A 14,640-nucleotide genomic window follows, 5' to 3' on the forward strand; every position below is an offset into this window, starting at 1 on the left:
GGCCCCGTTTCTTGCCACAATATTCTGAATTGGAAGAAGACCAGCTGCAGCAAAACTCAAAGGGATTGGGAAGCCGGCGCGCCGTGCACGCCCTCTGCTTTGGTGTTAGCAGGAATTCACACCTTTCCCTAGACTCGCTAGAAAACGACACGGCACATGGGGAGGGCGGGGAAATTTTTGCTGATGGTTTCCACCTCTGGCTTACGGTTTAGCAAGTTGCTGCAACTGGTTTGGCTTAATGAATGCAGCATGTTCAGTTAACGACGGCTGCTGTCTGGAAACGGCGCCGCATGTCATGAATCAGAGGCATTGCACCTTTAACTCCATGGTGTGGCTGTGACCACCACTTGCTGTCTTGGAAATGAGCTACAATTGTCAAAGGGGGTTTGCCCTGGTAACCTTGCTTCACCGTGCACGGACGCAGTTGGAGGCTCGTGCAGGAGCCTGGGACCACCTGGGTTCTCTTCCAGTGACCTCCCCAGAACCGTAGGCAAGTAGCCCTGCCTCTAACGAGATATATACTGTAGACAGATAAGAAGACAGAAAATGTCATATTGCCTCCATAAAAATCCATGGTGCACCCAGATCTTGGATCTTGGATACTGGTCACCCCATCTCAAAAAGGATATATTGGAATTGGAAAAGTTACAGAGAAAGGCAGCACATCTGATTAGGGGGAAGGAACAGCTTCTGTATGAGGGGAGATTAAACAAACTGGGACCGTTCAGCTTGGAAAAGAGACAATTCTGGGGAGATATGATCAAGGTTTATAAAATTATGACTAGCGTGGAGAAAGTGAATAAGAAAGGGTTATTTACTCCTTCCCATAACGCACAAACCAGGCTTGCCCAATAAAACTAACAGGCAGCAGGTTTAAAACAAATAAAAGGCAGTATTTCTTCACACAAGGCACAGTCAACCTGTGGAACTCCTTGCCAGAGGATGTTGTGAAGGCCAAAAATATAACGAGTCAAAAAAGAATTAAATAAGTTCCTGGAGGATAAGTCCCTCAATGGCTATTAGCCAGGCTGGGCAGGGATGGTGTCTCTAGCCTCTGTTTGCCAGAAGCTGGGAATGGGCGACGGGATGGATCACTTGAAATTGCCTTGTTCTGTTCATTCCCTCTGGGGCACCTGGCACTGGCCACTGTTGGAAGACAGGACACTGGGCTAGACGGACCTTTGGTCTGACCCAGTCTGGCTGTTGTTATGGTCTTATGTAATTCTCTTTTGCCCTGTTTGTAATCGGTTATCAAAGTTATCCGTTACCCATCTCCAGAGTGTCTGAGTGCCTCCCGAGCAGTTAAAAATAGACATCACCCTAACTCTGTCTCTTCCTTGCCTGGCTGTAGAAGCAGTTTGGTTGGTTCCCAGGGTCAGCGGGTGGGTGGCGTATGGAAAACACTTTCGGGGACAGATAACTCTAAGGAGTGGGTGAGGTTTTTAGTCAGGGAGGTCTCTTGCAAGAGCGAATGAAAGCACTGAAATTGTGCAGTCCCTGGGACTGTCCTTGCTTCCCCCTTGCACCCTCCCCCACTGGCATTGTCATTGTTCCTGTAGCTCAGACCTGTCCTAGGAGATTGTCGTGGTAGAAGGTGTGCTGATCTCTGTGGGAACTGGCCCAAATGCATGGAGGGATAGCGAGACCTTGAGCTGGAATCTGTAGTGGGTGAACCTGGCAAATCGATAAATGCAGTGCACTGGAGGAGTGACTCCCCCTAGGTTGCTGTCTGAAGCATGAATCAGCTTAAATCTTCTAAAAACCCAGACCCGGGAGCAGGGTTCATGACATCATGCAGCAGGGAGTTCCGCAGGCTACCCAATCCCTCAAGTGTTTCCTCTTGGATTTTTTTTGGCTTTAATTTGGTCCTAGATTAGTTTGTTCTTTCAGGTGGGGCAGATAAGTACAGTAGGAAAACAAGAACTAGCCGAAATGAGGCTGAAATATTGGCCCTAACTGTTCAGTGCATTCCATAGGACTCTGTGCTGGATGCAGAATGCAAATAGAGACTCTGGTACCACAAGGATGGCTGGAAGTCCCACTTCTTTTTAATTATGTTTATTATCTCAATTATCTAAACTGAAGCGCTCGGATTGCAAGGTATAATAAAACACAAAGGATCCCCTCATCCTAGAATTCATGGCATTGTTAAACGTGAAGTGTTTGTGCATCTTGCATAAAAAGATCTGGAGGAGCAGGGATACATCAGTTTATTCCCATGTCGCCTCTTCCGGAAATGGCTGCTCCCGAGCCTTTCAGACGCTGTATTTATGATGCACATTGAATGAGTAACTGAGCTGTTACCCAGCTGCACGGCATCTTCTGATTTCTATAATACGTGGGCCACTGTTTGCCTGTGGGAGAAAGTAGCCATGTAGATCTTTGTGCGTTTGGATTTAACGAGGATAGCAGGCTTCTGGGGTTTGGTAAGGTGTGATTTCTATTTGAATGTTTTTCCCATAGGCTGTGCATGTTTATTAAATTCAGCAGATTAATACTGTTGAAAGAGGAGAACCTATCGGAACAGAATCCCTAGCCAGAGGGAGTGATGTGCAGTGGCTAGTGCAGGGGACGCTCAGAACTCCTGAGTTTCTATACTTACCCTGCTACTGACTCATTCTGTGTCTTGGAGTAAATTGTGTCCCCTCTCTTTGCCTCAGTTTCTTCATCTATCAGAAGGGGATAATGCTTCTCATAAACAAACTAGGGAAATGCAACCTAGATGGAGCTACTATAAGGTGGGTGCAGAACTGGTTGGAAAACCGCTCCCAGAGAGTAGATGTCAGTGGTTCACAGTCATCCTGGAAGGGCATAACAAGTGGGGTCCCGCAGGAATCAATTCTGGGTCTGGTTCTCTTCAATGATTCAGATAATGGCATAGAGTACACTTATAAAGTTTGCAGATGATACCAAGCTGAGAGGGGTTGCAAGTGCTTCAGAGGAGAGGAATAAAATTCAAAATGATCTGGAGAAATGGTCTGAAGTAAATAGGACGAAATTCAGTCAGGACAAATGCAAAGTGCTCCACTTAGGAAGGAACAATCCGTTGCACACGTACAGAATGGGAAGAGACTGTCTAGGAAGCAGTACTGCAGAAAGGGATCTAGGGGTTATTGTGTGCCACAAGCTAAATATGAGTCAACAGTGTAACACTGTTGCAAAAAAAAGCTAACCTCATTTTGGGATGTATTAACAGGAGTGTTATAAGCAAGACACAACTAATTCTTCTGCTCTACTCTGTGCTGATTAGGCCTCAGCTGGAGTATTGTGTCCAGTTCTGGGCGCTACATGTCAGGAAAGATGTGGACAAATTGGAGAGAACACAGAGAAGAGCAACACAAATGATGAAAGGTCTAGAAAACATGACCCATGAGGGAAGATTGAAAGAGTTGGGTTTGTTTAGCCTGGAGAAGAGAAGACTGAGAGGGGGCATGAGAACAGTTTTTAAGTACATAAAAGGTTGTTACTAGGAGGAGGGAGAAAAATTGTTCTTAACCTCTGAGGATGGGACAAGAAGCAATGGGCTTAAATTGCAGCAAGGGCGGTTTATGTTGCACATTAGGAAAAGCTTCCTAACTGTTAGGATGGTTAAGCACTGGAATAAATTGCCTAGGGAGGTTGTGGAATCTCCATCATTGGGGATTTTTAAGAGCAGGTTGGACAAACACCTGCCAGGGATGGTCCAGATAATACTTAGTTCTGCCATGAGTGCAGGGGACTGGACTAGATGACCTCTCGAGGTCCCTGCCAGTCCTGTGGTTCTATGATTCCCTGTCTCATGGGGCTGTTGTGGAGCTTAATGTTTGGGGAAGTGCTTTGCGATCCTCAGATGAAAGGATCGGCATGTTCCGTTCCTCAGCTTCCGCTTTGTGTTTCAGGAGCACGGTCGTGGTTTGCCGTGAGACGCGCAGGAGCCGGTGGGGCGATCTCCAGTGAGCTAGGCCCCTGTCTACTGGCACAGAGTTTGTATTGGCAGAGCAACGAGCTCGGTCACCTGGGAAGATGAGAAGACGTATGGCCTGTTACCTGTTGGTCCTGTTGGCGACCGCGACCACAGGCTACCCCTCTCGACGATCCGCTGTCGATTTGGACGCGACCCCAAGGATGACAGTCGCCTATAATGGTAAGGAAGTTTGGTTTTACCCCTGCCCTGGAGAGTTGTAGGACTTGTGAGAGCAGCTGGACACAGTGCATAATTGGAGCATGGCCGGGCGGATGTGAAGGCCGCCTGGCTACGGGGAGTGGAAGGTCCTGGCAGGGCTGGCTCCAGGGTTTTTGCCACCCCAAGCGGCAAAAAAAAACCCCAAGCCCCTGCGATCGGGATCGGCGGCAGCTCCACCGCACTACTTTTTTCTTCGGCGGCAGGTCCTTCCCTCCAAGAGAGACCGAGGGACCCGCTGCCGAAGAGCCAGATGTGCTGCCCCTTCCCCTTGGCCGCCCCAAGCAGCTGCTTGCTAAGCTAGTGCCTGGAGCCGGCCCTGGGTCCTGGGCAGAGGTCCTTAGATCTGTGCTTAGCTTCTGCAGCGAGCACTGTGCAAAGCCCCAGGACGCACAAGAAATGGGGTCTGGTGAGCTCGCGGTGTGCCCCCTCCTCCTCTCTCCGATGACTCCCTGGGGATGAGGCTGATGATTCCCCCTTCCCTCTGGTCCCTTTGTGTTTCGGGAGGTGGGGGAGGGGGAACCGGCTGGGAGAGCAATCAGCCTGCCCTGCGTGCTGTCTGGGAGCTGCTGCCGATTGCTAGCGCCAGATTGGAGCTGTCAGCACGACAGCATCTGCATGTCCGATGACATCAGCATCTCCGCTTTCCCAGGCTCCTGAGGCTCGAGGACATACGGCCGCAGCTCCTCGAACACGAAGGCTCTTTGGCAAGGCCTGTTGTTCCTGCCTGCCCCTGCTCAGCCCCCGGATGCTAGAGCTTCCCAGAGCAATTGCATTAGACTGACCTTCCCTGTGACATCCCTACCTGCTTCCTTCCTGGGGCTTGAAGGGAGGGTTTTGTCTCCTCTGCAGAGGGACCAGCCTGGGGTCCACACACCATCCCATGTAAACCCCAATTCTGCTCATAAGTGGTGCGTGAGCCTTGTCCTGGCCCCTCTGCCTAGGGGTGAATTCCGCCTGTGGTGGGCTGGAGGGTGGTCAGATAGGTTGTTCCAGGCCTGCCATGGTATGGCTTTGTTGGCGGGACTGGTTTCTCCAGCATCCTGCATCATCTTCCCCGACCCATGGACTGACTCCTGGTTGCACTGTCGAAAAGGAGCGGGAGTCTTGCACTTGTCTTTGATAGACGGAAGGCAGCTTGGCCTTTGCCCTGCGGGCTGGGGTGGTGACATCTCACCTGAGATGCCGCTAAATACTTCTAGACATTTTGGAAATGAAGCCAAGGCAAGAGCCTCTACCTTACAGGGATGATGAGAGGGCCGATTAATTAACTAACGGTTGCACAGTGTTTGCTTAAAGGCTGATGGAGCGAGGAGAATTCAGTTCTCATGGAAAAATAAAACCTTCATGTAACTTCAGCAATTTCTTTGCAACAGCAAAAGTGTTGGCTGAAATATCCTTGCGGAATGCTCAAGAGAAGCCAAGAACTTGGTTAAAAGTTCACATTTGAGATGAGTAGATGTCCCATGAGCATCGTGTGGGCTAGCGGGTTTAGTTTAGGGCTTGGCGCCAGGAGGTTGGTCCCAGTTTCTTCACACGTCTACCGCTGAGGGCGTGATTGCTTTGAAAACCAGAGAGCTCCTTATAAACCCTTAGCCACGAAGCAGTTCGGTGTCATTGTTCCATTTTACATAAGAATGTCACCACTGGGTCAGACCAATGGCCCATCTAGACCAGTACATAAGAATGGCCAGACTGGGTCAGACCAAAGGTCCATCCAGCCCAGCACCCTGTCCTCTGACCGTGGCCAGTGCCACGTGCCCCAGAGGGAATGAACAGAGCAGGCAATCATCACATGATCTATCCCCTGTTGCCCATTCCCAGCTTCTGGCAAACAGAGGCTAGGGACACCATCCCTGCCCAGCCTGGCTAATAGCCATTGATGGACCTGTCCTCCAGGAACTTATCTAGCTCTTTTTTGAACCCAGTTATAGTTTTGGCCTCACAACATCCCCTGGCAAGGAGTTCCACAGGTTGACTGGATGTTGTGTGAAGAAATACTGCCTTGTGTTTGTTTTAAATTTGTTGCCTGTTAGTTTTATTGGGTGACCCCTGGTTTGTGTGTTATGTGAAGGGGTAAATAACACTTCCTTATTCACTTTCTCCACAACTGTCATGCTTTATAGACCTCTGTCCTATCCTCCCTTAGTCGTCTCTTTTCCAAGCTGAACAGTCAGTCTTATTAATCTCTCCTAATACAGAAGCTGTTCCATCCCCCAATTGTTTATGTTGCCCTTCTCTGCACCTTTTCCAGTTCTCACATACCTTTGTTGAGATGGGGCGACAACATCTGCACGCAGTATTCAAACTGTGGGCGCACCATGGATTGATACAGTGGCAATTTGATATTTTCTGTTTTATCATCTATCCCTTTCCTAGTGGTTTCTAACAATCTGGTCGCTTTTTTGACTGCGGCTGCACATTGAGTGGATGTTTTCAGAGAACTATCCACAGTGACTCCACAGTCTTTTCTGAGTGGTAACAGCTAATTTAGACCCCATCATCTTGTATGTATAGTTGGGATTATGTTTTCCAATGTGCATTATTCTGCATTTATCAACATTGAATTTCATCTGCCATTTTGTTGCCCAGTTTTGTGAGGTCCTTTTGTAACTCTTCCCAGTCAACTTTGGACTTAACTATTTTGAGTAATGTTGTATTGTTTGCAAACTTTGCCACTTCACCGTTTACCGCTTTTTCCAGCTCATGTATGAATACGATGAACAGAACAGGTCCCGGTACAGATTCCTGTGGGACCCTGCTATTTACCTCTCTCCATTACCTTTGTCTCCTGTCTTTTAACCAGTTACTGATCCATGAGAGGACCTTCCTTTTTATCCCATCAGTGCTTACGTTGCTTAAAAGCCTTTGGTGAGAGACCTTGTCAAAAGCGTTCTGAAAGTCCAAGTACACTATATCCACTGGATCCCCCTTGTCCACATGCTTGTCGACCCCCTCAAAGAATTCCAGTGAATTGGTGAGGTGTGAGTTCCCTTTACAAAAGCTGTGTTGGCTCTTCCCCAGCATATTGTGCTCATCTGTGTGAGTGAGAATTCTGTTCTTTATTATAGCTTCACCCAATGTGCCTGGTACTGAAGTTAGGCTCGCTGGCCTGTAATTGCCAGGATCGCCTCTTGAGCTTTTTTTAAAAATCGGTGTTACATTAGCTACCCTCCAGTTATCTGATACAGAGGCTGATTTAAGCAATAGGTTATGTTCCCCCGTTAGTAGTTCTGCAGTTTCATAGCAGAGTTCCTTCAGAACTCCGGGGTGAAGCCCATCTGGTCCCGGTGACATAAATGACACAGTATTACCAGTTTGTTCCAAAATCTCCTTTGTTGACACCTCAGTCTGGGACAGTTGTTCAGATTTGTCACCAAAAAAGAAGGGCTCAGGTACGGGAATCTCCCTCCTGTCCTCAGCCGTCAAGACCAATGCAGAGAATTCATTTAGCTTCTCTGCAATGGCTTTGTCTTCCCTGAGTGCTTCTTGGGCAGCTGGGTTATGCAATGGGCCTAATGATTGTTTGGCCGGCTTCTTGCTTCAGATGTACTTTAAAAAATGTGCTAGTTGCTCTTCTGTTCTTTTTGGGCCTGCCAGGTTATACATTTACACTTGACTTACCAGAGTTTCGGGTCCTTTCTATTTTCCTCAGTAGGACCTGACTTCCCGTTTTGAAAGGCTGTCTTTTGGCCTCTTATCTTTTCCTCTCTTCAGCTATGGAGGCGGGTTTTTGGCCCTCTCGCTGTTTTTTGTTTTTCTTCGGGGGAGCCTCTGTTACGGTGGTGGTTTAAAAGTTGCCAAAAGTTTATTGATGAGGAACATGAGGCACAGAGAGGGGAAAGGAAGGAATAGCCCAAGATGGTATCAGAGCCTAAACCACTACAGACTAAAATGCTTCACCTCTTCCTGCAGGAGGGGAAGTTGCGGGTGGGGGGAGGGCTCCCCTCTGGTGCTGCTTTTAAGAAAAGAAAATCTAAATGCATTATTTCTTAACAAGGCTTCAGCCAAAGTGGACTGGGCTCTGCCCTCGAGGAGCACGTTGTTCACTAGATGATGGCTAGGTGCGAGAACGTGCAGGGCTGAAAAATAATTTCGGTGCGTGCTCAGTGGGTGTCATTGGAGCTTTTGAGCGGAACCTGAACGAGCTCCCTCCCCCTTAAGACATCTGTGTGCTTTGCCTGCCTGGCTTGAGCTGCTGCTGGGACAGCTGGCGTGAGCCGGTGGGGAGATAACACTTCACCGCTGCATGCAGAAGAGTCCTTCCTGGCCAAAGCTCAGGACATCCAGAAGAGCTGGTGAAAAGCCCATGCACCCCAAAGAGTGAGAAACCTGGGGTCTACCTGCAGTCCTATCTTCGAAAAGAAATCCTAGGAAATGAAATGCCAAAAACTTGGCTAAGATGGCCCGGGTAGGGTTGCCAAGTGACTGGTTTTCGACTGGAAAGTCCAGTCGAAAAGGGGACCTGAAACGTCCAGTCAGATCTACTGACCAGACACCCAAAGTCTGTGGGCAGGAGAGGCACCCAGTCGTCACCTGCGCCATCCCCTACTCAGCTGGGGCTGCCTCTGACCTGCGTTAGTTAGCCGCAGCTCCCAGCTCCGGCTCTGCAGGCAAGTCCCAGGGGTGGAAGAAAAGCAGCAAGCGATGGGGGGAGCGGGAAGAGAAGTGAATGGGGGTGGGGCCTTGGGGGAAGAGGTGAGGCAGGGATGGGGCCTCGGGAAAGCAGGGCCTCAGGGGAGGGGCCTATTGGGAAGGGGCGGGGCAGGCAGGTTCCGTAGGCACCAACTTCACCTCTGTCCGGTGGGTGCTCAGCCTAATCCCACCCCGTACTGCCCTTGCCCCACCCCCATTCCATGCCTTTCCCAAAGTCCCTGCCCCTCCCTGCCTTTTCTCACCCCAGCCCCACCCCCATTCCGCCCCCTTCCCCCAATCCCCGCCCCTGCCCTGCCTCTTCTCCGCCTCCTTCCCTGAGTGCACCGCATCCCCGCTCCTTCCCCCACATCCTGGAAAGTCCATCGCGCCGCCAAACAGCTGTTAGGTGGTGGGAAGCTCCGGGAGGGAGGGGGAGGAGCAGGGACGTAGCACGCAGGGGGAGCTTAGCTGCCGGTGCGTGCGGAGCACCTACTAATTTTTCCCCCTGGGTGCTTCAGCCCCGGATCACCCACGGAGTCGGTGCCTATGGCATTCCTGCTTAGAGCGTCCAGTTTTTCAGTATTACAAAGTTGGCAACCCTAGGCCCAGGGTCCAACAGCATCACCGACTCTGGCCCCGCTGTGCACGCTAGCAGGGTGACTTTGTTCCTCCACCCGCTGAGGGCACGTCTGTGCTGTGACTTCCAGCCTGGGCAGACAGACTCGCGCCATCTTTGCTCCGCTCACAGTAGCCGGGGCACCCAGCTCAGGCTAGCTACCTTCGCTCGGGCTGATTAGAACGTGGTTGGCCAGCCCAACTTGCTGCCCATGCCGCAACATCCATGCTGCTGCTTTTTAGCGTGCTGGCTCGGGCAGAGCGCATGCGAGGAATCGCAGCATCCAGCTGCCGCGTAGGCATGTCCATAGAGGCCCTGAGCTGACGGGCCTGTGTCTCTTGCCCCTGGCAGGAGAGGCTCATGCTTCGACATGCGGAATCAGCTGGCGACATTAGAGGAGTGGTCGATACGCTGGAGGGTGGGGATAGGATACAGATAAACCTAGACAAATTAGAGGACTGGGCCAAAAGAAACCTGATGAAGTTCAACAGGGACAAGTGCAGAATCCTGCACTTAGGACAGAAGAATCCCAGGCACTGCTACAGGCTGGGGACTGAGTGGCTGGGCAGCAGTTCTGCGGAAAAGGACCTGGGGGTTACAGTGGATGAGAAGCTGGATATGAGTCAGCAGTGTGCCCTTGTTGCCAAGGCCAATGGCATATTGGGCTGCATTAGTAGGAGCATTGCCAGCGGATCGAGGGAAGTGATTATTCCCCTCTATTTGGCACTGGTGAGGCCACACTTGGAGTATTCATCCAGTTTTGGGCCCCCCACTGCAAACAGGATGTGGACAAATTGGAGAGAGTCCAGCGGAGGGCAACGGAAATGATTAGGGGGCTGGAGCACATGACTTATGAGGAGAGGCTGAGGGAACTGGGCTTGTTTAGTCTGCAGAAGAGAAGAGTGAGGGGGGGATTCGATAGCTGCTTTCAGCTACCTGAAGGTTACTAGATGGTTCTCAGTGATGGCAGATGACAGAGCAAGGAGCAATGGTCTCAAGTTGCAGTGGGGGAGGTTTAGGTTGGATATTAGGAAAAACTTTTTCACTCAGAGAGTGGTGAAGCACTGGAATGGGTTACCTAGGGCGATGGTGAAATCTCCTTCCTTAGAGGTTTTAAGGTCAGGCTTGACAAAGCCCTGGCTGGGATGATTTAGCTGGGAATTGGTCCTGCTTTGAGCAGGGGGTTGGACTAGATACCTCCTGAGGTCCCTTCCAACTCTGATATTCTGTGATTCTATGATAATAGTGGTGGCCCAAGGTTTTCTGTGTGTTGTTTCTTTCCAGCTAGCTGAGTTTTAGTATGTTCCTCACTAATCTAGTTGAGTTGATTCTCCTCTCCCTTCCCACCCACCCCCACGAGGTTCAGGACCCGCTCCATGAGCTGGGCTGCCGCTTAACTCAGCAGCCATGATGTGCCCTGGGTCGCCCAGCATGGGTTTACAAAGGCAGCTGGGTGCCTGGGGCGGGAGGAGAGAAACGAGCTGGTATGCCTTTTTCGCTGGAGGATGACTGTCAGCTTGTGTGTGGCGCGTCCCAAACGAGGCAGCGAAGTGGCTGTGGCTGGTTTCTCTAGCAGCTGGAAGAGCGTCCCTCCATGGCACGGAGACAATGCGGGTGCGTCACACGCATAGATTGGCAATTAATAGTGTTTAAATGGAGCTCTGGAGGCTTTTCAGATAAGCCCAGCACACCAGATGATTGAAATCCACTTAGCTCAGGCCTGTCAGCTCAGCAGAGCCCGTGTTGTGCTTTCATGATCGGGGCGCAAGCTTGCAGCCATGGACAGTGTGTGGGATTCGCCGTGGCTCTTTGGAGCTGTGTGTGTGTGGGAAGGGAGGGTTCCTGCCTGTGTGTGTTGTGTTCACAGGTAGCAATGGGCAGTATAGCCTAGTGGAGCGGGCACTGGGACTCAGGAGACCTGGGTACTATTCCTGGCTCTGCCATTGGCCTGCTGGATAATCGCTGGCAAGTCACTGCACAACTCTGTGCCTCGGTTTGCCCATCTGTGAAACGGGGATAATGCTCCCAACCGCCTTTGTAAAGCACTTTGAGATCTGAAGAGGAACAGCACTGTAAGAGCTAGGAATTCTTATTATTCGACAGTCATTTCCATCGCCTAGGCTTTGAGCAGACAGGTGCATGTGGGCACGAATGGGCGAGCGGATTCTGGGGCGCTCGCCTTGTGTCTGAAAGATTGTTCCAGGCATCCTCGCTCTGTTTGGATTATTCGTCTTTGTACGTGGTTCTCAATCCAGCCCGCCCTCCCAGTGAGGTTTTCCTTTGCTGAGTCAGGCTGCTTTAGGGTGACCAGATGTCCCGATTTTCTGGGGATAGCCCAGATATTTGGGGCTTTTTCTTATATAGGTGCCTATTACCCCCACCCTCTCTCCCGATTTTTCACACTTTCTGTGTGGTCACCCTAGGCTGTCTAGAGATCTCTGTACCGGCCACGACCTCAGAGCAATTGACAAAATAAGGACATTTCCTTCCCAGGGAAGTGTGCAGGAGTGCGTGTGTTTTGGGATCACTTTTTATTGCAATAGAGGCCCCACTGGAGTTTACAGACCCGAATCCAGATATTCCTGGAGCCTCTTTGCCAGCTGGCTTTAAGACAAGGGGAGGGGATGTGACTTGCCCACTCAGGATCACACGGCAGCTCAGTAGCAAAGCTGGGACTGGAATGCAGGTCTCGGTCCAGTGGTCTAGCCACTAGGCTACGCTGCCTCTCACTGCACTAGCTTGGCCCTTCAGTTTTTGGCTGTATTTGGCACTCCATAAAATTCAGAGCCCATGGTAGTGGCTAATCCCAGCGCATGCTTCCCACTTGTAGCTCTGGCCGCACACCGCTGGCGTGATCAGAATTCCAGGGGGGTTGAACACATCCCTTCTGTTTGCCCGGTTGGTTTGAATAGGCTTTGCCCTGGGCCAGGTGGGGAAGACGTGTTTCGTGGTGCAGGTGACTGCTCCCCTCCCCGCCCAAGGCATGGGAGCAGATAGCTTAGAGGTCACTGTGTCCCCCAGAATGTCACATCTTATCTGTGTGAAGCACGTCTCTGGGTGTCCCCAGACCGCCGTAAGTGAGAGGACAAAGGGCTCTGACTGCGCACAGGCGCCACGCAGGGGTGGTGTAGGAAAGTGATGGTTTGTTCCCACACCATGAGACTGCACCTAGATCTTCCTGCCCCGGCCATTCGCCTCCTCCCCTGCATGCTCTACCCAGCAGCGAAACAGAGCCGGGAGACAAACGCCAGTAACACTGACACCTCGGTGCTGCGCACTGACACCTCGTCTCACTGCACCAGCTGCCGCTGGCGTCCCTGCTTCCGTTCCCATTTTTGAAGGCTTTTTTGTGTGTGTGACCTGAGCGCTGGAGACAAGACGTTAACTTCTAAAATAAAGGACTGGCTTGGTGAACCGCTGAGGATGGAGCCGGTCCAGCCCCTAGATGTGTGCATGTGTGTGATTCCTCCCACACACACCCTGTATGCGCCTTGCATGCACACACTGGTGGGGAGAGAGCTACGGGAGGTGCTGAAATATTCTTCACACTTCTTCAGAACATTCAGCGTCTTAAGATGCAAATCTGCAAACCACGGGTGTGTGTCCCTGTGTTAATCGAAGGCCTGTGAATAGCGGTGCTTGTACAGAAATGTACCTGCAGGATATAAACAGCTGGAGATCACACATTCCCCGGAAACTGCTTGTGTTGGGGTGTTTTGGTCTCCCTTTCTCTGCCTTCTCTTTCTGACAGCTGCAGGGGCCACACGGAGAGGGGAACAGTGCGGGGCAGGGCTGAAGCCACCTCATCTGACATGATTTGGTTCCATCCCTGGTGATCTTTGGAATCCTAGAACCACTCCCCAAATTGGAGCACAAAAGTGAAATGGCTCCACACTGGCTTGGTGGCGTTTCATGGCGGGATCCTGGCGGGCAGCTTTGTACCAGGGCGGCTCCTTACCCCCATAAGGGGACTTGGCTAGATGTTGGAATAGCCCATTTCTGTGGATTTGTGCATTCATGGCCTTTTGGCCACCCAGGTATCTTCAGACTGTCTGGAATTTGCATAATCTCTCTTTAAACAGAAGTCCTGGGGATCGGGGACGTGGTCACTGGGGAGGAGAGAAATCCAGACGCGTATTGGTCCCTGTCTGGGTTTTTTCTCTGTAGTGTGTGTGGAATGAGTACTTCCTTCCGTGCCCTCTGGGTGCGGGGAACCTGAGATCTGGGCAGAGCGGTTGGCTCCTGAAAGAGCTGGGTTGTCATGCAGGAGCACAGGGACCATTCCAGGAGCACTGTGGGTGCGGCCCATGGCCCAGCGAGATGCACCGTGCGTCACGAGGGAGCTGAGCCTGCTCTCTAGGCTTGGGAATGGTGTAACAAGGGCCTTGAAACAATAACGGGTCATCTTGGCATGGTTCTTCTCATCTCACAACTCTCTCTTTTGGTGCTAGGCTGTTAATCGACTTAACATAGCTTGTAGTGTAGACATGCCCTGTGACACTCGAGGAGTTGCAGGAGACCATTCAGAGAGAAGTGGGCGGATAACCCTTCTGCCGCCACAGGACAAAGGAGAGTTAGTGAGTTACGGGTTGTTGTGATGAGCCCAGAAACCAGGGTCTTAACTGAGTCCCCGGCTTTTGGGGCCTGGCAGAGTTATGAATTTAAGGGCTGGTCTGCCCTAGAAAATTCCATTGACCCAGCCACGGTGCTCAGGGGTATGAAAATCCACCCCCTGAGCGAAGCAGTTAGGCCGACCTAAGTCTCCGTCTGGACAGCACTAGGCCAACAGAAGAGTTGTTCCATCGCCCTGGCTCCCTCCTCTCAGGGAAGTGGATGACCTAGGCTGCTGAGAGACGCACACCCTCAACCCTGTTAGTGTAAGGAGCGTCTCTACTCAGCACCGCAGCTGGGCCGTTGTCGCGTTTGAAGTGTGGACGAGGCCTGAGCTCCCCGGCTGGTCTTTAGAAGGTGCTGCGCAGGTTTCCTTTGAGGAGGAGGATGGAGAGGTTGGAGAGTTACAGTCGCCCTCGTTCAGGTAAAAACAGTGTACGTGTTTCTTGAGGGTCAGGGGCTTCTGCACCCCACCCCCTTCCTGCCTCCCTGAAGGGTTTGCCCCACTTCCTCCCTCCAGGGAGAGCTCCATCGTGTAGCCACCAGCTTTCTTGACCTGGCTCTTTGGAGCTGGCCCTCGATGCTCACCAGCATCAGCTGAAGCTAGGGTGACCAGATA

At 51.4% G+C, this 14,640-nt stretch overlaps 1 protein-coding gene across 7 annotated transcripts in view; it reads left to right on the top strand.

The window, feature by feature from the left end:
* SEMA4G (semaphorin 4G) overlaps positions 1–14,640 on the top strand; it is an 80,465-nt gene that overhangs the window by 25,015 nt on the left and 40,810 nt on the right. For 6 of the 7 annotated variants that reach the window (XM_050958011.1, XM_050958012.1, XM_050958015.1 and 3 more), the window contains exon 2: positions 3,879–4,123. In XM_050958011.1, the coding sequence (XP_050813968.1) occupies positions 4,003–4,123 (121 nt within the window). In that variant the 5' untranslated portion in view covers positions 3,879–4,002. Of the gene's footprint in view, positions 1–2,715; positions 2,739–3,878; positions 4,124–14,640 lie in introns of those variants that run through there. The other variant, XM_050958013.1, reaches the window with a different exon arrangement.

The sequence above is a fragment of the Gopherus flavomarginatus genome, chromosome 6, assembly GCF_025201925.1.
Source record: "Gopherus flavomarginatus isolate rGopFla2 chromosome 6, rGopFla2.mat.asm, whole genome shotgun sequence".
Taxonomy (NCBI): Eukaryota; Metazoa; Chordata; order Testudines; family Testudinidae; genus Gopherus; species Gopherus flavomarginatus.